This window comes from Aquarana catesbeiana, linkage group LG07 (genome assembly GCF_042186555.1).
Source record: "Aquarana catesbeiana isolate 2022-GZ linkage group LG07, ASM4218655v1, whole genome shotgun sequence".
NCBI lineage: Eukaryota > Metazoa > Chordata > Amphibia > Anura > Ranidae > Aquarana > Aquarana catesbeiana.
Window position 1 is genome coordinate 31,432,028 of NC_133330.1, and position 25,774 is coordinate 31,457,801.

The 25,774-nt window shown below is 43.3% G+C and overlaps 1 protein-coding gene across 5 annotated transcripts in view; it reads left to right on the plus strand.

Annotated features, from left to right (window-relative positions):
• Positions 1 to 25,774, plus strand: part of CHCHD6 (coiled-coil-helix-coiled-coil-helix domain containing 6) — a 447,244-nt gene that overhangs the window by 245,576 nt on the left and 175,894 nt on the right. For all 5 annotated transcript variants that reach the window (XM_073591921.1, XM_073591919.1, XM_073591917.1 and 2 more), the window contains one exon: positions 8,555 to 8,625. In XM_073591921.1, coding sequence (XP_073448022.1) covers positions 8,555 to 8,625 — 71 coding nt within the window. The remainder of the gene's footprint in view (positions 1 to 8,554; positions 8,626 to 25,774) is intronic.

Sequence of the window (25,774 nt, forward strand, 5' to 3'; positions counted from 1 at the left end):
GTTTAACATAGAAGCATTCAAAAGCTAAGTACAAACAGTGTAAATAAGCTTGGTGGGGATATCTGTACAGATAGATGTCAGCTTCTTCCCGTATTGGGTCATACAAACAAAAAAGAAGTTCCATATAGTATCCATGCTTCTGTCTCAACTACATGTTCAAACACAAGGATGCTCAAGAAGTAGTGCTAATTGGAATAAAAAAGAAGCAGAATTGAGAGAATCAGGAGAAAATATTGAATCATCCCAAGGTTTCCAAATTTTTTCAAATTGGGGAAGTTTACCTTCAATTTTTGCGGTTAAGTGTTCCATTTTACGCATATCTGTGATAATGGAAAGAGCGTGGTGTAAAGTGGGAGCGGTGGTAGCTTGTTGTTTTAATTTTGGATAGTAAAACATTTTTTTTTCTGTCCGTAAATTCCTTATACAGCCCACTTCCTGTTTCTAGTCTGGTCGTTAGCCTAGGCTTATGACATCATGCACAGCTCTCTCTCTCTCTCTCTCTCTCTCTCTCTCTCTCTCTCTCCCTCTCTCTCTCCCTCTCTCTCTCTTTCTCCCTCTCTCTCTCTCGTGTGAGAGTTTGCCAGGAAGGGAGGGGGATGAGTTATAAGAGGGCCAATGAGAGCTGCAGAGCTGCAGGTGTGCCTCTTTGTGTCAGTGTAATTCCAGGAAGTGAACAGACAGCAGCTTCAGCTGCCCACAGTTACAATGGATGCAGCCAGACTCAGTGGAGGGAGATTTATGCAGCATATTTGGCAAGTACAAAATCACAGTATATATAAAATAATATGCAAAGTGGTTGGAGAGAAGCTTCAGAATGGCAAAGATGCTTTTATTAAAAATTATGTGAGCAGACTGCAGTTCCTCTTTAAAGTTATTTACAAAAGAAATACATTCTTTTTTTTTTTTTTGGAATACATTTCATTTTTTTCATAATGCATCACTAATTTATAGTTCTTACTGATTTAAAATAAAACCGATATACCCTAAACCACGTATTTTTAACAGCAAATCCTTAAAGATAACAATGTATATATGTGCTTTATAAAAAAGTTTCCAGCAAATAATTTAAAATAGAAACATGGAACAGGAGATGAAACTGTTAAATAGTGATTATACAGGTTGAAAGTTAAAAAAAAAAAGCATTAAAAGTTAATGCACACATTAAAAACTTTCCTCTGTCAGCTGCAGCTCTCTCATTCACAAATCTGTCTGACAGGAAATGCAGGAGATAAGATAGCTACTGTGTTACTTGTTTGTTGTTGTTTTGGCTTAAAATGTTACATTGAATTCCCATGGAGATTGTTGTCAGAGTGATCATTCAGAGAGGAAGGCATCTGACTAGCTTCCAGTCATAGGATCTCACAGGCTGTGCACAGTAGCTGAGCTGAAGGGAGTAAGAAAAGATAAGATAGTGCAAGGCGTATAAGACACGTCCGTGTACAGAGGAAGGTGTTTTATGAACGTGTATAAGACGCCCAAGGTAGGCAACTGGATAGACACCGCTACGCCAGTGCTGAGCAGCCATCCTAATGCATTGTGAACACAGGAGGTCAGCTACTCGAAACGGATACTTTCAAGGAATGATTTGCTTTTTCTGAATGGATTCAAAATTTTCTCTGATTGGACAAGGTGGAGAACATGACGCCACCTCCATGCCTCACCACCTTGTCCACTCAGAGAACACTTTGCATTCATTGTAAAAATGCTAAATTTTCTCTGAATGGTATCCTTGCTGAATGGCTGACCTCCTGTGTTCACAATGCAATTGGAAAGCCACTCGACACGGGACCCTGAAGGAAGTGGAGAACACTGGAGTAGCTCTGCCTACTTCAGTGATTTTAACCCACAACAGTATTATACAGTATCTCACAAAAGTGAGTACACCCCTCACGTTTTTGTAAATACTTTCTTCTATCTTTTCATGTGACAACACTGAAGAAATGACACTTTGCTACAATGTAAAGTAGTGAGTGTACAGCTTGTATAACAGTGTAAATATGCTGTCCCCTCAAAATAACTCAACACACAGCTATTAATGTCTAAGCTGCTAGCAACAAAAGTGAGTACACCCCTAAGTGAAAATGTCCAAATTGGGCCCAAAGTGTCAATATTTTGTGTGGCCACCATTATTTTCCAGCACTGCCTTAACCCTCTTGGACATGGAGTTTACCAGAGCGTCACAGGTTGCCACAGGAGTCCTCTTCCACTCCTCCATGACGACATCACGGAGCTGGTCGATGTTGGAGACCTTGCGCTTCTCCACCTTCCATTTGAGGATACCCCACAGATGCTCAATAGGGTTTAGGTCAGGAGACATGCTTGGCCAGTCAATGACCTTTACCCTCAGCTTCTTTAGCAAGACAGTGGTCGTGTTGGAGAAGTGTTTGGGGTCGTTATCATGTTGGAATACTGCCCTGCGGCCCATTCTCTGGCAACAAAACGGAGTACACCCCTAAGTCAAAATGTCCAAATTGGGCCCAAAGTGTCAATATTTTGTGTGGCCACCATTATTTTCCAGCACTGCCTTAACCCATTTGGGCATGGAGTTCACCAGAGCTTCACAGGTTGCCACTGGAGTCCCCTTCTACTCCTCCATGACGACATCACGGAGCTGGTGGATGTTAGAGACCTTGCGCTCCTCCACCTTCCATCTGAGGATGCCCCACAGATGCTCAATAGGGTTTAGGTCTGGAGATATGCTTGGTCAGTTCATCACCTTTACCCTCAGCTTCTTTAGCAAGGCAGTGGTCGTCTTGGAGGTGTGTTTGGGGTCATTATCATGTTGGAATACTGCCCTGTAGCCCAGTCTATGAAGGGAGGGGATCATGCTCTGCTTCAGTATGTCACAGTACATGTTGGCATTCATGGTTCCCTCAATGATCTGTAGCTCCCCAGTGCCGGCAGCTCTCATGCAGCCATAGACCATGACACTCCCACCACCATGCTTGACTGTAGGCAAGACACACTTGTCTTTGTACGCCTCACCTGGTTGCCACCACACACGCTTGACACCATCTGAACCCAATATGTTTATCTTGGTCTCATCAGACCACAGCATATGTTTCCAGTAATCCATGTCCTTAGTCTGCTTATCTTCAGCAAACTGTTTGCGGCTTTCTTGTGCATCATCTTTAGAAGAGGCTTCCTTCTGGCACGACAGCCATGCAGACCAATTTGATGCAGTGTGCAGCGTATGGTCTGAGCACTGACAGGCTGACCCCCCCCCACCCCCACCCCTTCAACCTCTGCACTAATACTGGCAGCACTCATACGTCTATTTCCCAAAGGCAACCTCTGGATATGACGCTGAGCACATGCACTCAACTTCTTTGGTCGACCATGGCGAGGCCTGTTCTGAGTGGAACCTGTCCTGTTAAACCGCTGTATGGTCTTGGCCACCGTGCTGTAGCTCAGTTTCAAGGTCTTGGCAATCTTCTTATAGTCTAGGCCATCTTTATGTAGAACAACAATTCTTTTTTCAGATCCTCAGAGAGTTTTTGCCAATAGGTGCCGTGTTTAACTTCAAGTGACCAGTATGAGAGAGTGAGAGCGATAACACCAAATTTAACACACCTGCTCACCATTCACACTTGATACCTTGTAACACTAATGAGTCAAATGACACCGGGGAGGGAAAATGGCTAATTAAGCCCTATTTGTTCTTAGGGGTGTACTCACTTTTGTTGCCAGCGGTTTAGACATTAATGGCTGTGTGTTGAGTTATTTTGAGGGGACAGCAAATTTACACTGTTATACAAGCTGTACACTCACTACTTTACATTGTAGCAAAGTGTCATTTCTTCAGTGTTGTCACATGAAAAGATATAATAAAATATTTACAAAAATGTGAGGGGTGTACTCCCTTTTGTGAGATACTGTAACTGTAAGCTGCATTAGTTTTGGCCTTTTATGTCTTCTCAGAGTTTACTTTGTTGCTTCTTTAGAGGCAGCCATAGTTGTTGATAATCTGTGTACACTTTAAAGAGAGATAACTCAAGCCGGTTTTGTGTACTACTGCTAAAAAAAAAAAAAAAACGTGTTAATGAATTATACACACTGCTGTGGTTAAACAGCCAGTTTAATTACCCAAGATGTGTCTCAGTGTCTCGTTGCCCTTTAAAATACAACCCCCCTGGTGAATTCTTGTTGTGATATTAACTTTGAGTTCATTTACTATTTAAGTTTTCGGCCATATGATTCAACAATTAGAGACAAGACTTCAATGTGCCACTTAACAACCACTTATTATTGTAAGTACAGTAATAGTAATAATGTTGTCAATTAACAAGATATAATGGAAGAATACGGAGGAAATCAACTCAACTGAATAAAAAAAGAACCTAATAAGTCAATTCATTAATCAATCAGCTCTAATGAGGTAAACCAGCAGTACATGGCTTCAGTAAGGATTGCAGTTTGAATCCTTCAACTTCATGAACTTCAATAGTACATTGTATTAGCTTTAAACCTTCCTTACTTAACCAGGGTTCCGTGAAACCCTAGGGTTCCTGCTCCTTTTTTTTTTTTTTCAACCAGTGGGTTGAACGAAAGAAAATTACTTGATTCCCAAATCCACACACTTGATGTAGATGGCGGAATCACTACTGCTGAGGTACTGTATTCTAACATCGGGGAGGCTTTCTCACCATCAAAATACACTGATCAGCACTACCGGCTATAGCCAGCAGCATTGATCATGCAAAAACTTTCCAACAGGCTGGTTGTTCAGAATGTCGATCGGTAGATCGACTTTTGTACAACCAGGCTGCTCGTACATGGATCTAAATGTTGCCTGTCCCCGCTAAACTGGCCAAATTTCAATTTAATTTATGACCAGCTTAAGAAGCATCCTTCAAAGTGACCACTAACATACCATGAGCTGTAGATTCCCAACTCTCTAAAACATGCATTATTCACCTCCATACTTTAAAAGCCCTCACTGGACCCCACCAACCTTAACCTCCCTGGCGGTATGATTTTTTTGGATTTTAAGTGCTGAAAGCGGTACAATTATCTTGCATGGAAATTTGGCATTTTATATTGTAGGTCTGTAATTCTTAACAATACCACACTTAAATCTGTCCAAACAAGAGTCTAGTAGATATCCCGGGTATGATGAAGTTTGAAACACAAAAACAAATTATAATATAATAAATAAATAAAAATAATTAAAAAAAATAATAATATAATAATAATAAAATAAATTTCCCCACGATTCACTATCGCTCAATTCTGCAAGTGTTCTAATTTACTATCACTGTTTTCTAGGTGGTCTAAAGCCACTTTTGACGTAAAGGGACACTTTTTGGTTGCTATGGACAATCTCCAGTTTCCAGGCAGAAAGAACAGTATATATCATATAAAACTGCATGCAGGGCATAGGCCAAAGCATTGGGGACAAAAGGGATGTGAAATGATTTCATACAGTACTGTAATCTGTAAGATTACAGTACTGTATGTGTTATGATTTTTACAGTTTTTTGAATTTGCCGCCAGGCTCCGCCCCCGTGCGTCGCAACGCTCGCAGGGAACGGAGCCTGGCACGGAGAGGCTTCGGAGGAGGACGGAGCCCGCAGACACAGCGGGGGGGACATCGCAGGATCCTGGGGACAAGGTAAGTAACGCCGCACCAGGATCCTGCAATGTAATCCCGAGTTTGGCTCGGGGTTACCGCTAATGGGACTGAAATTTAACCCCGAGCCACACTCGGGAATACCATAAGGGAGGTTAACAACCTTCGCTCCATCTCCTTGCTCCCCTCTTTATCCAAACTTCTTGAACGTCAGTCCAACCTGTGTGTGTGCGCTTATATGTTAATAGTACATCGCATACCCCTGTATGTTGTGGTAGTTAAGGTACCCATCTAATAGTTTTTTTGAAAATATCGATGTTCCCCGCTGATACCACTGCTTGTGGAAGAGAATTCCACATCCTTACCGCTCTTACAGTAAAGAACCCTCTACGCAGTTTAAGGTTAAACCACTTCTCTTCTACTTTTAGTGAATGGTCGCGTGTCTTTTTAAATTACCTTTCGCTGAAATTTTTTTTCCCTATGCCAGGGTCACAAGTACGGTATTTGTACCTTGATGTCATATCCCCTCTCAAGTATCTCCTCTTCAGAGAGAATAAGTTAAATGCTTGTAGTCTTTCCCCATAGCTGAGATCCTCCAGTGCCTTAATTAGCTTTGTTGCCCTTCTCTGGACTCTCTCCAGTTCTAGCACATTTTTCCTGAGGACTGGTGCCCAGAACTGGACAGCAAACTCCAGATGCGGCCAGACCAGAGTCTTGCAGAGTCGGGGAATTATCGTTTTATCTGTGGAGTGAATCTCCTTTTTAATGCATGCTAATAAGGTGAAAAAACACGAGGGTTTACAACCCCTTTAACACTCCACAGAAACCACCCTCCTAAAACTAACAAACGATCTACTAACGGCCAAAACCAATGGACACTATTCTGTACTCCTACTCCTGGACCTTTCTGCTGCCTTTGATATGGTTGACCACCCCCTCCTTCTCAAAAATATCCATGCCTTTGGTCTCCGTGACCGTACTCTTCGCTGGTTCTCTTCCTACTTATCCAACCGCACCTTTAGCATTACTTACAATTCTACCTCCTCCTCTCCTTTTCCTTTCTCTGTCCGTGTCCCCCAAGGTTCTGTTCTTGGACCTCCTACTATTCATGATCTACACCTCTTTCCTGGGTCAGCTGATAGCCTCCCATGGCTTCCAATACCATCTCTACGCCGATGACACCCAAATTTATCTCTCTACTCCTCAGCTTACGCCACCAATCTCCTCACGTATCACTGATCTACTAACAGACATATCAGTCTGGAGGTCACACCACTTCCTCAAACTCAATCTATCCAAAACCAACCTCATAATTTTTCCTCCCGCATGTGCCCCTTCCCCTGATCTCTCTGTCAAGATTGATGGAACAACCATAAGCCCATTCTCACATGCCAAGGTTCTAGGTGTAATCCTGGACTCTGAACTATCCTTTTGGCCCCACGTCCAGTCACTTTTTAAATCTTATACAATGAATATATGATAAGTGCGCTAAATAATCAACTACCTACTAAGAAGCCGTAAATTTAAATTATAAAATCCTTAATCAATATAAATTGTGAAATAAAATAACTGCCCACAGAATTGGGAATAATAAATCTCCAATGTAAAAGACAAATAATTTTATATGCGAAAAGAAAAAAATATTATTGTGTTTTTTATGCCAACATAAAAACACTTTTCAATAAACCATAATGTTGTCACCTAAAAAAAGGAAACGATAAAATATTTTTAGTCAGTAAAGTTACTGTACACATCAGCACTGTATCATGCAGGTATAAGTATAATCTTGAGGAGAAATAAACGTGCAAAAAACAGCCAGGCTCTTCAATAAAAAACACTTGTTGGACTAATCATCAGATGGATTTGAAAACGATTTTCCTCAGTTCATCACAAGGACAAGCTGCTGCACAACAACAGCCACATACCTCTCAGGCTATCTCGATAGTTAGGCAAACAAAGTACTCCCAGTTCAGAACGTATTATGTAAAAGACAAAAAGGAAAGAGAAAATCATTGCGCAATGACCATTACTATATGCATAGTCCGCATCCGTATCACCAACTACTCACTCATTAGAGGTTTGAAAACAGGCGCTTCAGAAGCAATCAGACCGCTGTATGAGGTTCCGATCACCATTCACACACAGTGTCAGGTGACGTCACTGGCTCCTCCCGACACGTTGCGTCACATGTCACTTGACTTTATCAAGGGCCCTCCCTTCTAGATTGTAAGCTCTAACGAGCAGGGCCCTCTAATTCCTCTTGTATTGAATTGTATTGTAACTTTACTGTCTACCCTCATGTTGTAAAGCGCAGTGTAAATTGTTGGTGCTATATAAATCCTGTATAATAGTAATAATAATAACAGATATAATAACTATTAGCAGAGGTTTCCTGGGAACAGAAAGTTTTTTCAAGGATTCCTCCATGTTGAAAACAGCTTTTTTTAAATGTTGAACGCTGGACATGTCAGATGTCAACACACAGACTATGCATTGTTCAAAAGCCACAAAATTCCCCAAACACTGACCAGAGATTGTACAGTTGGGCTCTGATCCACCCATTCCAGTCTTCTATGGTACTGATTATGAAAACTACCCTTCTCAGTGATAGGCCCATATTTGGGAATAGGAAGGGTCAGACCAGACTTTGACCTTTAAAAATGCTATAGGTTTTGAGGTGCTCTGGAGCAAAGCTGAGCCTACATACAGTTCTGGAAGTGTCTGCAGTAAAATCACAATAAAATGTGACTATTGTCAGTCCCCCCCCCCCCCCCCCCCCCCGTAGTGTTGCATGGTTTGCCCCAACCTCTCTAACTGCAAGTTTTGCTGAACAGCTTGGCCTCCTAATAGAGCTACTGGTAAGATCAACAAATAAATCGCAAAAACTCACTGCATCATATATGGCAGTTTTACCTTTGCCCACAGTTCCTCTTGAAGCAGCAGAATATTACTCATCACATCTCTTGGATTTCTTCCTTTCAGAACTTGGAAATCTATAAACTGACAGCTGAGCAGTTCCACACAGCGGCAACCAACGCCGAGCTCCGAGTAAAGTAAGAAACCTTTCTTTGAAGTTGTTGACATTTTCTCTTCTTGCCAAGTTGCAGCCATATTTTGGTATGTATTTTAAAAATGTCATATGCAGTTTCACGTGTCAAAAGTATGACAAAGTCCATGGCATTTGGTAAGCCACACAAACCAGTCACATAGTTACATAGTAGACGAGGTTGAAAAAAGACACAAGTTCATCAAGTCCAACCTATGTGTCTGATTTTATGTCAGTATCACATTGTATATCCCTGTATGTTGTGGTCGTTCTGGTGCTTATCTAATAGTTTTTTTAAATTATCGATGCTCCCCGCTGAAACCACCACCTGTGAAAGGGAAATTCACATCCTAACTGCTCTTACAGTAAAGAACCCTCTACGCGGTTTAAGATTAAACCGCTTTTCTTCTAATTTTAGTGAGTGGCCACGTGTCTTATTAAATTCCCTTTTGCGGAAAAGTTTTATCCCTATTGTGGGGTCACCGGTACGGTATTTATAAATTGAAATCATATCCCCTCTCAAGCGTCTCTTCTGCAGAGAGAATAAGTTCAGTGCTCGCAACCTTTCCTCTTAACTAATGTCCTCCAGATCCTTTATTAGTTTTGTTGTCTTTCTCTGGACCCTCTCCAGTTCCAGTACATCCTTCCTGAGGACTGGTGCCCAGGACTGGACAGCATACTCTAGGTGCGGCCGGACCAGAGTCTTGTAGAGCGGAAGAATTATCATTTTATCTCTGGAGTTGATCCCCTTTTTAATGCCAATATTCTGTTTGCTTTGCTTGCAGCAGCTTGGCATTGCATGTCATTGCTGAGCCTATCATCTACTAGGACCTCCAGTTCCTTTTCTATCCTAGATTCCCCCAGAGGTTCTCCCCCAGTGAGTAGATTGCATTTATATTTTTGCCACCCAAATGCATTATTTTAAATTTTTCTACATTAGGGCCCTTTCACACTGGGGCGGTTTGCAGGCGCTAATGCGCTAATAATAGCGCCTGCAAACCGACCCGAAAGTGGCGCTGCTTTGATTCCAGTGTGAAAGCCCCGAGGGCTTTCACACTGGAGCGGTGTGCTAGCAGGACGGGAAAAAAAGTCCTGCTAGCAGCATCTTCAGAGCGGTGAAGGAGCGGAGTGTATACCACTCCTTCACCGTTCCTGCCCATTGAAATCAATGGGACAGTGCGGCTATACCGCCGGCAAAGAGCCTCTGCTGAGGCGCTTTGCGCTGGTTTTTAACCCTTTCTTGGCCGCTAGCAGGGGGTAAAACTGCCCCCGCTAGCGGCCGAATACCGACGGTAAAGTGCCGCTTACAATAGCGGCGCTTTACTGCCGACGCCGCCCCCGCCCCAGTGTGAAAGGGCCCTTAAACCTCATTTGCCATGTAGTTGCCCACCACATTAATTTGTTCAAATCTTCTTGCAAGGCTTCCACATCCTGCAGAGAAGTTATGGCCCTGCTTAGCTTAGTATTGTCCACAAATACAGAGATTGAGCTCATTACCCCATCCTCCAGGTAGTTTATGAATAAATTAAATAGGAGTAGTCCCAGGACAGAACCCTGGATGGACCCCACTTTCCACCCTGGACCATTCCGAGTATTCCCCATTTATCACCACCCTCTAAACTCACCCTTGTAGCCAATTTTCAATGCATGTACTCACCTTATGGTCCATGCCAACTGACCTTATTTTGTACAGTGAACGTTTATGGGGAACCTTGTCAGATGCTTTTGCAAAATCCCGATACACCACGTCTACGGGCCTTCCTTTATCTAGATGGCAGCTCACCTCCTCATAGAAGGTTAAAAGATTGGTTTGGCAAGAACGATTCTTCATGAATCCTTGCTGATTACTGCTAATGATACTGTTTTCATTACTAAACTTTACTAAACTACACTTTTTTTACTAAACTACACTTTTTTGGGAAGCAGTAACACTAGTAAAGTCACCAGTGCTAAAAAATATACACTGTCACTGTGCTAATGACACTGGTTGGTTAGGGGTTAAGATCAGGGGCGATCAAAGGGTTAACTGTGTGCCTAGCTGGTGTTTTACTGTAGTGTGGGAGGTGCTTTTACTAGTGGAAGGCATATATCCATGTCCCTGCTTTGCAGGAACACAGGATCCATGCCTTCCTTACTGACAGAACGGCGATCTACCTTGTTTACATAGGCAGATCGCTGTTCTGCCTGTGTACCGAACGATCAGTGGGGGTGCCGGCAGACATTGGGTCCGCGGGACCCGCTGATCAGCTCCTGCTTTGTAGACTCACAGCAGGAGCAAGCTGGCGGTAGCATGCATTCGCGCCCGATACCCGGAAGTGTAGGATCGCATATATATACGTAAACCTACACAGCATGGCCGCCCTGTAGCATTAAAACTGCTATAGGGCGATCAGCAAGTGGAACAAATGTCATACTTGCCTGCTCTGTGCAGTGGTTTTACACAAAGCAGCCCTGATCCTCCTCTTATCAGGTCCCCCCCGCTGGCACTCTGGGCTCCTCCCTCCTGCACTCATGCGTGCTCGCTCGCTCCAGAACCCCACTCTGTGTGTCCATAAGACACATGCCATTAATGTAAAATATGGTCCGGGGACACACTGTACACCTTTGCTGCCATTGTGCTCTTGCTGGGTGTCCAGTGTGCTCCTGTCCCTTTAAGGGGGATTGGGCTGCCCCCAGGCCCATCTGCTCCTCATCTATCCATTTAATGCATGTGCTTCCATTGTGGAGACGCTTATAAATTTAGTAGCGTTAGGACTGCAAGCATGCACAGGGTGCCGTGAAGAGGCCTTGCAGCTTATGCATGCGTTTGCAAATGCATGCTAACTAAACCCCTGTTTTTAACGCAGACTGTTGGATAGGTTAATTTGGTCAGTTGGCAGACTGGTTGGTGAGTTGAGCTATGGAATGTTCTGTTTTTGTCTTGCCTAAACAAGTCATTTCCCTGTTCCGCCTAGCAACATGACAGGGATCTATTGCTCCCTGTCATCGGGAGCAGTGATTTCTGTCATGTTGTAGTGAGCCCATCCCCCCTACAATTAGAACACATCCAGGGAACACACTTAAACCCTTGCTCGCCCCCTAGTGTTTAACCCCCTCCTTGCCGGTATACAAGAACAAAACAAAGGGCTGGGACTTTGAGCGAAGCGCGTGATTGCAAGAGAATAACTTGAAGAATATAAGATGTTAATTAATTCATATACATTGTTTATTTATATTTAAAAAATGTACAAACATGTCTAATTGAAAACAGTTAACATGATACTAACACGGGTAGCAATAGATATCACAAGGTTACAATTTCATAATTCATCAACATTGATATTGATATATATATATATATATATATATATATAAAGAATGCCTGTCTGGCCTATGGCCTCATGGATCCCTATCATGATAGGTAAAAGCATAAAATAAATAATGGACTCATGAAAAATTATGGGGAACACGGCATATATTAGCTCTACGTGTTTCATGGCTTGTGGCCAATCTTCAGGAGCAAGCGCGTGACCTATATCGACAAATAAGGGGGTAGGGAGAAGACACTCCCACCACGGTGGTAACTTACATGGGTCTGTGCAATTGGAGGTATAGTGCCGACAACCGCAAGCCATCCAAGGGCATCATGGCCGGTAGCTGATCTGGGCCAGCAGGGCTCTGGTGATATGATGTGAGCGTGGATGAGCCAACCAAGTGTAGCCTGTATGGGGATATGTGTAAGAAAGAAACCATGGTTGGGATAACGGTAATAAATTAATTGGGGGTGAGTGCAGAATGAGGATGGTGACGAAGAAAGCCGAGATGTGGCAGGTAAGAGAGTCCCAACCCTTTTTTTGCTTTGTTCTCATATACTGATAGGGATGGAGGCGCATGGCCTTACCAGGCCATGGCTTCATATAAAGTCCCACCAGTCTCCTTCCCCTTTCCCCCCTTTATAGTATTCGATTTAGGGATGGAAGCACGTGGCAGCGCTCTACTTAATATTACTGCCTATACCTTTTTTGCCCCTAGATGGCCTATGCTATGGGCAAAAAATGCCTCATGCAGTTTTTACACACAGACATGAATAGAGCCTGTAGGCCACGTCAGACGAGCGACACTTCACCAGCAATAGAATTATTTTTTTTTATAACATATTGAATTGGAATGGACAGTGCCGGTTTTCGTTCACAGATACAAATAATCTTGGACTTTACATTTTGCACAATATCCAAGCATCATTTCTGTGCACACATATTTACTGCCATATTTAATATTTACACGTTGTATTTATCTCAGGCAAACACAACCAGCCGACATTCTTTGTTAGAATGCAAAGAATTTTCCTATATAATTAGATCACAATGTAGTGGGTATACAATTATACAATTATTATTAATGCAAAGATCCCATTGACATAGCAGTTGATGTTCGTTCATGGGCAGCATCATAATATATTTAAATATAGCTGTACAATATCAAGGAAAATGTGAAGCAATCTCCATATGCAGAAAAGACAGTCCCAAGATATCCGGGGTTCTGGTGAATCCATTAAATACATACAATGGATCTAAAAAGTCTACACACCCCTGTTAAAATGTCAGGTTTCTGTGATGTAAAAAAAATGAGACAAAGATAAATCATTTCAGAGCTTTTTCCACCTTTAATGTGACCTATAAACTGTACAACTCAATTGAAAAACAAACTGAAATCTTTTTTTTTTTGGGGGGGGGGGAGTAAAAATAAACAACTAAAATAATGTGGAGTCAGTACACGCCTGCCATCATTTAAAGTGCCTCTGATTAACCCCAAATAAAGTTCAGCTGTTCTAGTAGGTCTTTCCTGACATTTTCTTAGTCACATCCTACAGCTTAAGCCATGGTCTAAAGAAGAGCTTCCAAAGCATCAGAGGGATCTTATTGTTAAAAGGTGTCAGTCAGGAGAAGGGTACAAAAGAATTTCCAAGGCATTAGCTATACCATAGAACACAGTGAAGACAGTCATCATCAAGTGGAGAAAATATGGCACAACAGTGACATTACCAAGAACTGGACATCCCTCCAAAAATGACGAAAAGACGAGAAGAAAACTGGTCAGGGAGGCTGCCAAGAGGCCTACAGAGACATTAAAGGAGCTGCAGGAATATCTGCCAAGTACTGGCTGTGTGGTACATGTGACAACAATCTCCCGTATTCTTCATATGTCTGGTCTATGGGGTAGAGTGGAAGACGGAAGCCTTTTTTTATGAAGAAAAACATCCAAGCCCTCCTAAATTTTGCAAAAACACATCTGAAGTCTCCCAAAAGCATGTGGTAAAATGTGTTATGGTCTCATGAAAACAAGGTTGAACTTTTTGGCCATAATTCCAAAAGATATGTTTGGCACTGCACATCACCAAAAGAACACCATACCCACTGTGAAGCATGGTAGAGGGCGCATCATGCTTTGGAGCTGTTTTTCTTTAGCTGGAACAGGGGCATTAGTCAAGGTAGAGGGAATTATGACCAGTTCCAAATACCAGTCAATATTGGCACAAAACCTTCAGGCTTTTGCTAGAAAGCTGAACATGAAGAGGAACGCCATCTTTCAGCATGACAGCGACCCAAAGCATACATCCAAATCAACAAAGGAATGGCTTCACAAGAAGATTAAAGTTTTGGAATGGCCCAGCCAGAGCCCAGACCTGAATCCCATTGAAAATCTGTGGGGGATCTGAAGAGGGCTGTGCACAGGAGATGTCCTCGCAATCTGACAGATTTGGAGTGTTTTTGCAAAGAAGAGCGGGCAAATATTGCCAAGTCAAGAAGTGCCATGCTCATACCCAAAAAGACTGAGTGCTGTAATAAAATCAAAAGGTGCTTCAAAAAAGTATTAGTTTAAGACCCCTTTCTCTCTGTGGCGGTTTTCAGGCGCTTTAGCGAAAACCGCCTTCCATTCATTCCAGTGTGACTTTTCACACTCGGGTGGTGCGCTTCCGAAAAGTCCTGCAAGAAGCATCTTTGGGGCAGGTTGGGAACGCTGTATTTAGTGCTCCCAAAATGCCCTGCCCATTGAATCGACTGGGCAGCAATTTCAAAGCGATTTGAAAGCGCAGCAAAACAGGAGTTTTTAACCCTTTTTGGGATTAAAAGCACCCCACTAGCGGTCGAAAAGCAGCGCAAGCGCGCTGCTTAAATGGCCCTAAATCGCTGCTAAAATGAGCGGCGCTTTATCGCTACCAGCCGGCGCTCGCAGTGTGAAAGGGGTCTAGGGGTATACACACTTATGCAACCATATTAATTTAGTTTTTTATTTTTACTTCCCTCCACCTAAAAGATTTCAGTTTGTTGTTCAACTGAGTTGTACAGTTTATAGGTCGCATGAAAGGTGGAAAAGGTTCTGAAATTATTTATCTTTATCTCATTTTTTTACATCACAGAAACCTAACATTTTATCAGGGGTGTGTAGACTTTTTATATCCACTGTATGTATGTTACTGATATAACAAAGCTGAGATTATTCTATTATATATTTTTAGGTGTGTCCTTATTTGCTCAGATCTAAATTATGCTCAATTCTGATATGAGCAATAGAATCACTAGAAGTAGCTGGACAAGTAGTGATAGAAGGGACAGTAACAACATTGTTAGTAGAGGGGGTAATAGTTAGATCCCCTGACAATGCTTTATTTCTGTTTGTGCTTTTTTGCCTCGGTGACAACCCAAATCAGTGTATTTTATTTGGTCTTTGTGAAGGTTATAGAAGAGTCTACAAGCTATGGTGCCAATAATTGAAAACTGACCACACTTGATCGCACCTGATGTACATTGGATGGAGCGGTCACGTGGTAAAGGGCCGATGTGATTAGCCCTTTACCCTGATTTGTGATGCGCTGGGTCCGGAGGACCCAATTTTCATGAACACTGCCGGCTGCACGCCCCAGGGGGCATGCGAGAAGCACAAGTGGATGTCAATCGACGCCCTCCCAGAACTAGCTGGCTGCGCTGTAGTCGTCGTTCGGCTATAGTGCAGTTGGCAAGTGATTAAACGCATTTATATAGTGGCAGGGACACTCACTGTCACATATGACAAACCTGATCAGTTATTTCAATTTTTTTTTCAAATCAGGCAAGCAGTATATAGCTGTTGATAGATCTAAAGAAGATTGTACAAATAGATTACATGCTGTAGGGTCAGTGTTCTCTTTCAAATGCCACTTTATGCATTGGCATACCACCTAAAACCTAGTCTATTTGGACAGTATGGTCACACGCTAACATGACAACATCCACAAGCCACTGAAAGTGCACAGAGCAGCCCCAATCCTCCTCGGGTCCCCTGTTGGCACTCCTGGCCCTACCCCCCTGCTGAGTGCCCCCAGAGCAAGCGCGTGCATGCTCACTCCTGAGCCGCCTCTGCGTGTCTATAAGACACTCAGAGCGTGGCTCGGCCCTATCCCCCTGTTCCCTCCTCATTGGCTGTGATTGGCAGCGGCAGGAGCAAGTGTCTCAGCCAATGAGGAGGGAGAGACCCAGGGGAGCCGATGCTCTCCTGCATATTGCTGGATCTCCATGGGGCACCTTCACCCTTTACAATCACTTTAACTCTTCAATGAGACACAGAAGTTAAAGGAGAAGTCCAGCCTGAGCTAGTTTGGCTGGGCTACTCCTATGGGTCACAGGAGTGCAATTCGTTTTGCACTCCTGTGACCTGTTTTTAGCAGAGAGCGGGCTGAAGTCTGCTCTCTGCTGACGTCACAGGAATCAGCCCAGGCACCGCATCATTATGACAATAAAGTCTGGATCCACCAGGTGCCTGAACTGATACCCGTCTCAGCGAGCCGCTGAAAGACCAAGAGGGCCGCTCCCTGCCCCTCCACAGCTCAGCGTTCCAGGGAGAGTGGGGGGGGGGGGCAGAGCAGAGAGCTGCTGATTGACAGTCAGCAGCTCTCTGCTCGGGGAGCTGTGAGAACCGAGCCATCGGCGGTGTTCGATTGCTCGGTTCTCTTTGCAGAGGCGGCGGGGGGGACAGATGCAGCATCGGACTTCTCTTTTAAAGCCAACGGATAATTGCAATACAGAGGATCTCTGTCTAGTCTTTTGAAGTATAAAAAGAAAGTAATGTCTCTATAAAGCACCGACTGAGGGAACAGGGAAGAAGCTGGGAGGGACTAGCTAGGACAGAGCTAACTAGCACCAAACAGGAGGTACAGGACACACGGGGGATACCAAATCACATAAGTAAACAAGTTGTAGTGGTACAAAACCAGCACTAGATGTCAGCATATTACATAAAAATAGTAACCTGATGCCATTCAATACAACACAGAAAAAAATACATATAAGTGGAACAGAACAGTCAGCAGTACCTCTTTCTGTTGTGAAAAAATTTTATATAGAAAGTTTTGAATGGAGCTGAACTTAAAGACATCATTTACATAAAGAGGACAGCAATGTCAGGCAATGTATTGAAAGCTGACTCCACATGGATGTAAAAGAAACAACATAATTCTCATCACCCTGCTACTTCTCCTTCACTGTCACAGGCTGGGGGAGAGTCCAAGACACCCTGGGCTCAGAGGAAGTGGCTAAATAATACTAAGCATCATTTAAACATAAAGACTGGGGACATCTAGTGGTGGAAAAGAAGTACTGTGGGAGGAGGGGGGGGTGCATGATTGTTGGTGAATATTGCAGCAAAAGCTGCTTTTACTTGTTTTATTTCATCTTTGAATGGATCAGTCGTGTTTTTTAAAACACATATTCAGAAATGAATCTGAGGTTTCTGGCAGCTGATGAATAAATTGTTGGGGAGCTGTCCAAGACTTTTCTATGCAAAGTGTTCATATCGGAACCCCTGCTGGTTGTAATGCAGACTATGAAGGAAGGGGGTGGGGGTGGGGGGGAAATAACTACCTTGATATTCCTTTTAGAATGTGTATTTTCACTTGTCTTTAATAATTGGCTTTTTCTTTGATTGAGAATCACGGCGTATCCTCTTAATTACTGATAAAATCTGTTGCTCAAACCTCTCGGCGCCTTCATCTTTGATATAGTCCTGAGATTTAGTTTGAGACGTGAAAGAGCAGCGCTTCAGGTGTTCTGTGCGCTTGTTGTAATATAGAAAGTCTAAAGTAACACGTTTAATTACTCCCTTGTGGTAGTCGCATACGCTAGCCATCAAAGGTAATAAAAATAGTTTAGTATGTAAATAGGATACATTGCAACTGCTAACAGATCTCTTTATCTTACTGTTCACAGAAGACAATTATCTTATACTGTCTTATTCTATATGCGCAGGGGGCTTAATGAGAACCTGTAACTGTCTACACAATGTAAAGTGTTTTTATCCTTAAAGAGGTTTTACAGGCTGAAGGTATTTTTTTTTACTTGAAGGGGTTGTAAACCCTCGCGGTTTGTCACCTTAATGCATTCTTTGCATTTAGGTGAAAAACCTTTTGTGCTGCAGCAGCCCCCCCAGGCCCTCCTTTTTCTTACCTGAGCCTGATCGTTCCAGCGACGGGGACGAGCACAGCAGCTCCAGCCGCTGTCTCGGGTCCTCAATCGATAGATTGATAGCAGCGGGAGCCATTGGCTCCCGCTGCTGTCAGTCAAATCCAGTAACACCGTGAGCCAGGAGCGGGGCTGAGTTCTGCTGTCTGTGTCAATGGAGTGTGCCCCCCCCCATGGAATACTGCTCTCCATGGGGGTACTCTAGAAGAGGAGGAGCCAAGAGCGCCGCAGGGAGACCCCAGAAAAAGGAGGATTGGGGCCGCTCTGTGGAAAACTCTTGCACAGAGGAAGTAAGTATAACATGTTTGTTATTTAAAAAAAAAAAAAAAAAGAACACAACACTTTACAATCACTTTAAAGAGGAAGTAAATGCTGTTTTTTTTTTCCTTACCTGTAAAGTAAAGGCATAATGTGCCAGTATAATCACATACTAGCACATTATGTGACACTTACCTGCAAACTAATCCCTCTTCATCCCCACTGGAGGCCGCATCCATCTTTGCCCATCTTCCTTCCAGGGCTGCGGACTCTGGCATGTGCGCGGGAGCTGCCGGTCACGACACATGCTTCTCAAGAAACGGCATGGGCGGCCGTTCCTTCAGAGCGCATGCACCAATTACCTCATCGGCTCAGTATACAGTAAATATTCTAGGCCTACCTATAGGTACAAAAAATGTAAAAAAAAATATCTTGCCTGTGCCCCCCTTACACTTTACCTGAACCCAATCTCAATCCAGCACTGTGCGCAAAAGCGGAGACTCTCTCCCTCCTCATTGGCCTTCCACTGCTGTCAATCACAGCCAGTAAAGAGGGAGCAGGGGGTGGGGCTGAGCCACACTCTGTGTCAATGGACACACAAAGCACAGCTCAGGAGTGACCTGCAAGAGTGCCCCCATAGCAAGCGGCTTGCTATGGGGCTATGGGGGGCACTCGGCAGTAGGGAGGAGCTGAGAGCGCCGGCGGGGGGCTGCAGAAGAGGAGGATTGGGGCGGCTCTGTGCAAAACCATTGCACAGAGCAGGTAAGTATGATATGTTTGTTTGTAAAGGATAACATTTTATTTTTTAACTATCACTTTAAAGGGGAACTGTTGTATAGTAGACTTCTGCCCGTGTGTATGTCAGCCGGTCCGACAGAAGCTGGCCATTTGGCCTGTTTCTGTCGGACGAGCATGTTCCCCCCATGGTCCCGTTAGAGTAAAAAAAAATACTAAACAAAATCACCCAATTCCTTATCAGAATAGGCAGTCATTTGACATGCCGAGTCTGAAGTCTTTTTTTCTTTTGCACTGAAGAGTGGAGGTCCTTCTTAGAGCTCCCATGTCTCCTACTGGTAATGTAGACACTTCCCATTGCCTTGTCATAAGTGGGCTCCTTACAAGGTGCTGAAGACTAAAGCAAAGATGTGATGACGTCAAGAAGAAGGGCAGTAAAAAGACCCAGCGGCACACCCAGATTGCAGCACTGGATCACCAATTCCCACTCGCATAAGAGTTGTTCTGAAGGGTCACTTGATGATGAAGTAAAAAAGATTGGAGGATTATAAAAAAAAAATGCTTTGAATGGGTGGGAGAAATTTGAGGGGCATACTACATTTGCCTGGACATGAGCTTTAAAGCTGGACTCCAGACATATATAATATTATTATTATACTATTATACAGGATTTATATAGCACCAACAATTTGCACATCGTTATACAACATGGGGGCAGACAGTTCAATTACAATACAATTCAATACAGGAGAAATCAGAGGGCCCTGCTTGTTAGAGCTTACATTCGAGGGTCAAGTGGTACAAAAGTTAATAACTGTAGGGGATGAGCTGATGGAGAAAATAAAAGTACAGTTTTTCGATGGCGGCAGAATAGACCTGTCTGAAGAGAAGAGTTTTCAGGGTTTAGCTAAAAGTGGACAGTGTAGGAGATAGTCGGACAAATTGGGGTAGGGAGTTCCATAGCATGGGAGCAGCTCGGAAGAAGTCCTGGATGCGGGCATGGGAGGAAGATACAAGGGAGCTAGTGAGCAGGAGATCTTGGGAACAACGAAGAGAACTATTTAGTTGGTATTTTGAGACTAGGTTAGTGATGTAGCTGGGGGCCAAGTTGTGGATGGCATTGTAAATAAATGTTGGTAGTTTGAATTTAATTTGTTGGGTGAGCTGAAGCCAGTGTAGGGATTGGCAGAGAGGAGTAGCAGACACTGAACGGTTGGTAAGATGAATGAGTCCGGCAGCAGCATTCATGATAAACTGAAAGGGGAAAGCCTATGTAAAGGTAACCAATCAGTGAGGAGAGAGTTGCAGTAGTCCACTCCAATTGATAAATGCATCTCTTTATTCGTAATGCACCTTTAAGCAATTTAAACACCTCAATTTAACTTGGAATCAGCCTCCGTCAAAATTTTCGAAAAAAAAAAAAGTCCGATGAGGCCTACACACGATCGGAATATACGATGAAAAGCTTCCGTCTGACTTTTTCTGTCGGACATTCCGCTCGTGTGTACGCGGCTTTAGTTTTTTGGGTTTTTTTATTAATAAAAACTATAAATTTGCTTAAGAGAAGTGGTGGGAAAGGTTCCTTTGTGATGCTATTGGACCACAGTTCCCAGCTCCACCTATTTGCCATAAAGCAGGGGTCTCAAACTGGCGGCCCTCCAGCTGTTGCAAAACTACAAGTCCCATGAGGGATTGCAAGGATGACAGTTACAAGAATGGCTCCCACAGGCATGATGGAACTTGTAGTTTTGCAACAGCTGGAGGGCCGCCAGTTTGAGACCCCTGCCATAAAGCAATCATGGCATGCTTTCTCTCTGTTTTGTATACTTTACGTTATAGAAAAATGCAAGAGGATGAATGAGATTGCATGGGGGGGGTTCATGGCCCAGTGGAGTGATATCAAACGCCTGTTCATGATTTGGCCTACCAGCAGCTATTGTTAAACTTGTATAAAATATTAGTTTCAGGTAGGCAAACCTTTTAAAAGCTGAGTGGCGCTTCAGTTGCTGCCTGCACCTAAAAACCCCTCCAGCTCTTTGACCTCAAATCTTGTTGGCGTTAGTGTTGAGAGCAGTCCCTTAAAAGCTTTGACTTCAAACCATAGCCTGGTAATGAATAGAATAAGTGAGATGTGAACAGTGAAAACTTATCCTGGCCTGCATTATGTGTTTAAGGCTAAATGAGTAACCCCACACACACACCTCCATTTCTGACCTGTTGATGCGCTCAATGTCTCTGCCATGGTCGGAATGATTCAGGAGGGGTGGTTGCCAAGTAACTAAGTTATATCAGTAGATTTGGAGACAACAAAGGCCCGATGGAGACCGACGCCGCAGCTAGTGACGCTCCATCTGAGAAATGACATTGTGGCTTAACCCTCCTCTAGCAGTGTTCCACTAGAGGTCTCGGGGAGTCAAGTGAAAGAATGAGCTGTGCTGAATAAAAGCATTTCTTACAGAAGAAGATTTCTAGTTTGGAGCCCACATCTCCCAGTGGTCACGTCTGAGAAGACTCTGGTTGCTAGGTAGCCTTCTGACGTACGTTTCCTTTCTTCTCTTTTGCTTCTCACACTGAAAGAGTCGGCGAGCTGGACAAAAAATGTTGGTTACTTAAAGAGACTCTTAATTAGAAAATATTTTGTGTTTTCTTGTAGCCAGCACGTTACAATGAGCTTAGTAAGCTTATATTTCAGTATTTTATTGTTATAACGTTGATCTAGGGAGTTATCAAATTGCCTTGAAGTGTAAGTGTTCTTTCAGTGAACGTATACCTAAGTTAGCAATACACGTGTATCTATGTAGATGGAAGTATTTCCCCTGCCAGCTATTGTGGTGGGTGCTGGCTGTCAGAATACCTGTACAGTTACTGCATCTAATTGAACACAGTGTCTGTTCAGCTCCTTTACCAAAAGCCAAAGTAGTGGGAATTGGTTAAAAAATCATCCTGTGTATGGCAGGCTTTACCCTGTATGCCTCTCTCCTTCTCCACCCAAAAGCTGACATGTTTGTATACACCTGATCATCACATTTATATTGGCTCTTTGGACGACACATTCTAATCCAAGGGCTATAACAGCCTCCACTCTTCTCAGAAAGATTCCACTAGATTTTGGAGTGTGTGTGTGTGTGTTTAGTCGTTTGTGTCCATTCAGCCAAAAAAGCGCTTGTTGAGGTCAGGTACTGCTGTTGGTTCATAGTTGGAGTGCCAATTTATCCCAATGGTGTTCAGATGGGTTGAGGTCAGGGCTCTTTATAGGCCTCTCAAGTTTCTCCACACCAAACTCTTCAAACCTTGTCTTTATGAAGCTGGCTTTGTGCACAAGAGCACAATCGTGATGGAACAGAAAATGGCCTTCTCCAAAATTTGGCCACAGGTTTGGACAACTGTCTAAAATCCCTTGGTATGTTGTACCATTATATGTAGCATTTATGAAGGAATCCGCATTCTTAAATAGTGTCAGCATGAGAGCCAGGTGTCCATAAATGTTTGGCCATATATATGGTACTTTTCAAAATATTGCAGCTGGGGGACACCATACTGGTTATATCCTTTTGGGCTCAATATCCTTCCATCTGACTGCCTCTGCTCACCTGACCTTCATAGATCACTTTGAGCCCATCATTCTGCGTCGTTAGTGGAAGGAAGATTTTACCACGTAAGTAGACATTATGGGAAGCCACAGCATGGAGGGTAGGTCCGGGGGCACAAAAGAATATGTGCTGTTTGTCTGAAAGTACATTTGTCCTACAAAGGATAACTGTACTTTTAACTAGGACGTCACTTGGCTCAGTAATGTTTATTCAGCCTTGAAAACGTTATAACTCCTTCCCTTCTGGAGACTGCCCCCCCCCCCCCCAGACATGTTTCACCCTTATGGGCTTAATCATAGCGATCAATGGCTGAATTAACATTACTGAGCCGAGTGACGTCATTGGTGTGCAGTCTTTCTTTCCTTGTAAGTGTACTTTCACAAAGTATGGATGGGCTCTAAGACAGGCACTTGACAGCTGTGCAGTAGCCGAGGCTTGGATCGGTGACTCTCTCTTGTTTCATTTATTTTACTTTTAACCAACTTAAGCCTAATCCCCCCACCCTCTCCATTCAAGCACTCTTCTCTGTTACTTATCTAAGGTCAGTTACTAATACATTGGAGATGCCACGGAGTATGCCAAGCTGCCCTTATGTCTTCTTTTGTACCACTGGGCCTGCATGGTGCTGTGTATGCATGGCCCATTCTTCATACACTCTCGCTTTGTGTCATAGGCACAGGAAGTGAAAGGAAGTCTGACATACTACAGTTGAAACCTAACAGAGTTTTTAACTCTCCCCTCTCCTTACAATCATTGTTAGTACAACGATCCAGGGGCACACAAATAAGAGTAGGGCAGGTGGAAAAAAATCACCAAAAAATGAAAAGGAGGGGAGCAGCGAAAAAAGAAGATAGAGGGCGGAGGAAGAAGGGAAGGGGAAAGGGCATCAGGTAAGGGTCCCACAGGCTTGGGTATCGTAGTTCTAGATTATTCAGACTGGTCGGATGCCGGGTGGGGAAAGTGTAAAACCACCAGTGTTCCCACACTTTACGGAACTTGGAATGGCAGTCATGTAAAATACTGGTCATCTTTTCATTAACCATCAATGTGGACAGGTTGTCCTTCACCACTGCAAACGAGACAGAGGGTTTCTTTCATGCTCTGGCTATGGTATAATTAGCGGCAGGAACAAATAGGTTGCCAGCTTCTGCTGGTATGAGGATAGGTCTTGCATCGGGCAGTGTAATAGGGCAAGTTTTGCATCTTTGCAAATGGGCACATAAAACAAGGTAATTAAAAAACTGAAAGAAACTGTGCTTGTGATAACAATAATGAAATAAACAGCTGCACCACTCTAGAGAGATATTGTCACAAATAAGAATGTATAAAAATGTGTTGCACTTAATACAAATAATTAGTGTAACAAAAAACAGTGAGTCCATGAGTAATCAACGTGACATAAATATGTGAACAGGTGTCTTGATCGTTGAATCGCCAACAAAATCCTCCACCTTGTGATAAACCACCACCAATTATATGGATGTGCTCTTACCAGACGCCCCGAAAGAAGTCCTTGTAGTGACGAAACTGGTTGGGTTGAGGTGTCGTTTCCTGTCATCACATTTGGATGAGAGCCCATTATGCATTACTTTAAATAAAAAGCTCTGCTGTTAAGATTTTACACTATTGTGGCGTTTTATCTCTTGCTGAGGTATGCCATTTGGTGCGCCCACTTGGAATAGGAGGATTTGTGATTTCCCTACTGTTTGCCGGGAATGATCTCCCTCATCTTCCATATGCTGAGTAACAAATGGTGATGGAGCATTTGAGATACTTCTTTGATCCCCCCGTAATAGGTGGTCAATGCTCTCTGGTAAGAGCACATCCTTATAATTGGTGGTGGTTTCTCACAAGGTGGAGGATTTTGTTGGTGATTCAACGATCAAGACACCTGTTCACATATTTATGTCATGTTGGTGCCTCATGGACTCACTGTTTTTTGTTACACTAATTATTTGTATTAAGCACAACACATTTTTATACATAAAACAAGGTGTATAGGAGCCCAAAAACCCTAGACCAGAATCCCACTAGGTGTGGACAGGACCACCAAATATTTATAACCTCTCCGCATTGGACACAGCCCCTAAAACTTCTATTGCTATAGGACCGGTTAGTGCCTGCTATGCAGGTCAGGACCAAGTACCATCAGAGAAGAACCTTATATGCTGCCTCTAAGATAACAGTGTTGAAACATTTTGCTATGGTGGACTAGCCTTTGCTCCATTTTTCGGGGTCGACAAAAGTTGCTAAGTTTCATTCCCAGAGGGAGGTATGTGAGGCGGATGAGGGGGTGCTAATAGCATTCAAGGAAAAATTGATCCCCGAGATAGTACCCGGTGAGCCAGGAGAGTGTAAACAGGTGTGCTCAAAAGCTGAAGGGAAAGAAATGGATGAGAGAAAACTGTTGACCTGCATGAATCCATGAGACGACCACCAAGAAAATGCTCCCAGCTGTTCAGGTCTGGTGGAAATAGAGGATTATTCAGGCGTGGAGGGAGAGGTAGAAATGGGGACATGAGATTGCCTGAGTCTTCCCTCTCCTTTCAAACCTAAGAAAAATATTGCTTGAGCTCCTTTAACCACCAACAAATAGAAGTATTCACATTCCAGTTTTCAAATTTCCAGTTTTGTATCTGGCAAATAGCATTAGAAGGAGAGGACCACCGACATTAGTCAGAACTGTCAGTCCGGTGGTATGGCTGACTTAGTCTGTTGGAATTCTAGCTGCCTTGTTCCAGTCTTCATCTGGTAATAAGCTGGTACTTAACATTTCAGTGCTAAACCAAGGTTAATTTGTAAGGGGTTCCTTTGCAATTACATTTTCATGTGCTCTGATGGGCTGTACTTAAAATTACAAACAAAAGGGCAAGTAAATGCTGAAAACCACCACCAGTTATAAAGGGCACGCAGACTGCTAGACGAAAAGGTTAATCTGTGACACTTAATTATAACAAAAAGTCATCAGCATTATGAAGTCGTTGTACAGGTATGGTGTCCTTTTAGCATCATTGTCTGAGCTTTGTTTTAGAAGCTGATCTCTGGGATAAGCAAATATTGTCTAAATACAAGAGTCATGTGTACTCTTCCTGGACTCTTGATG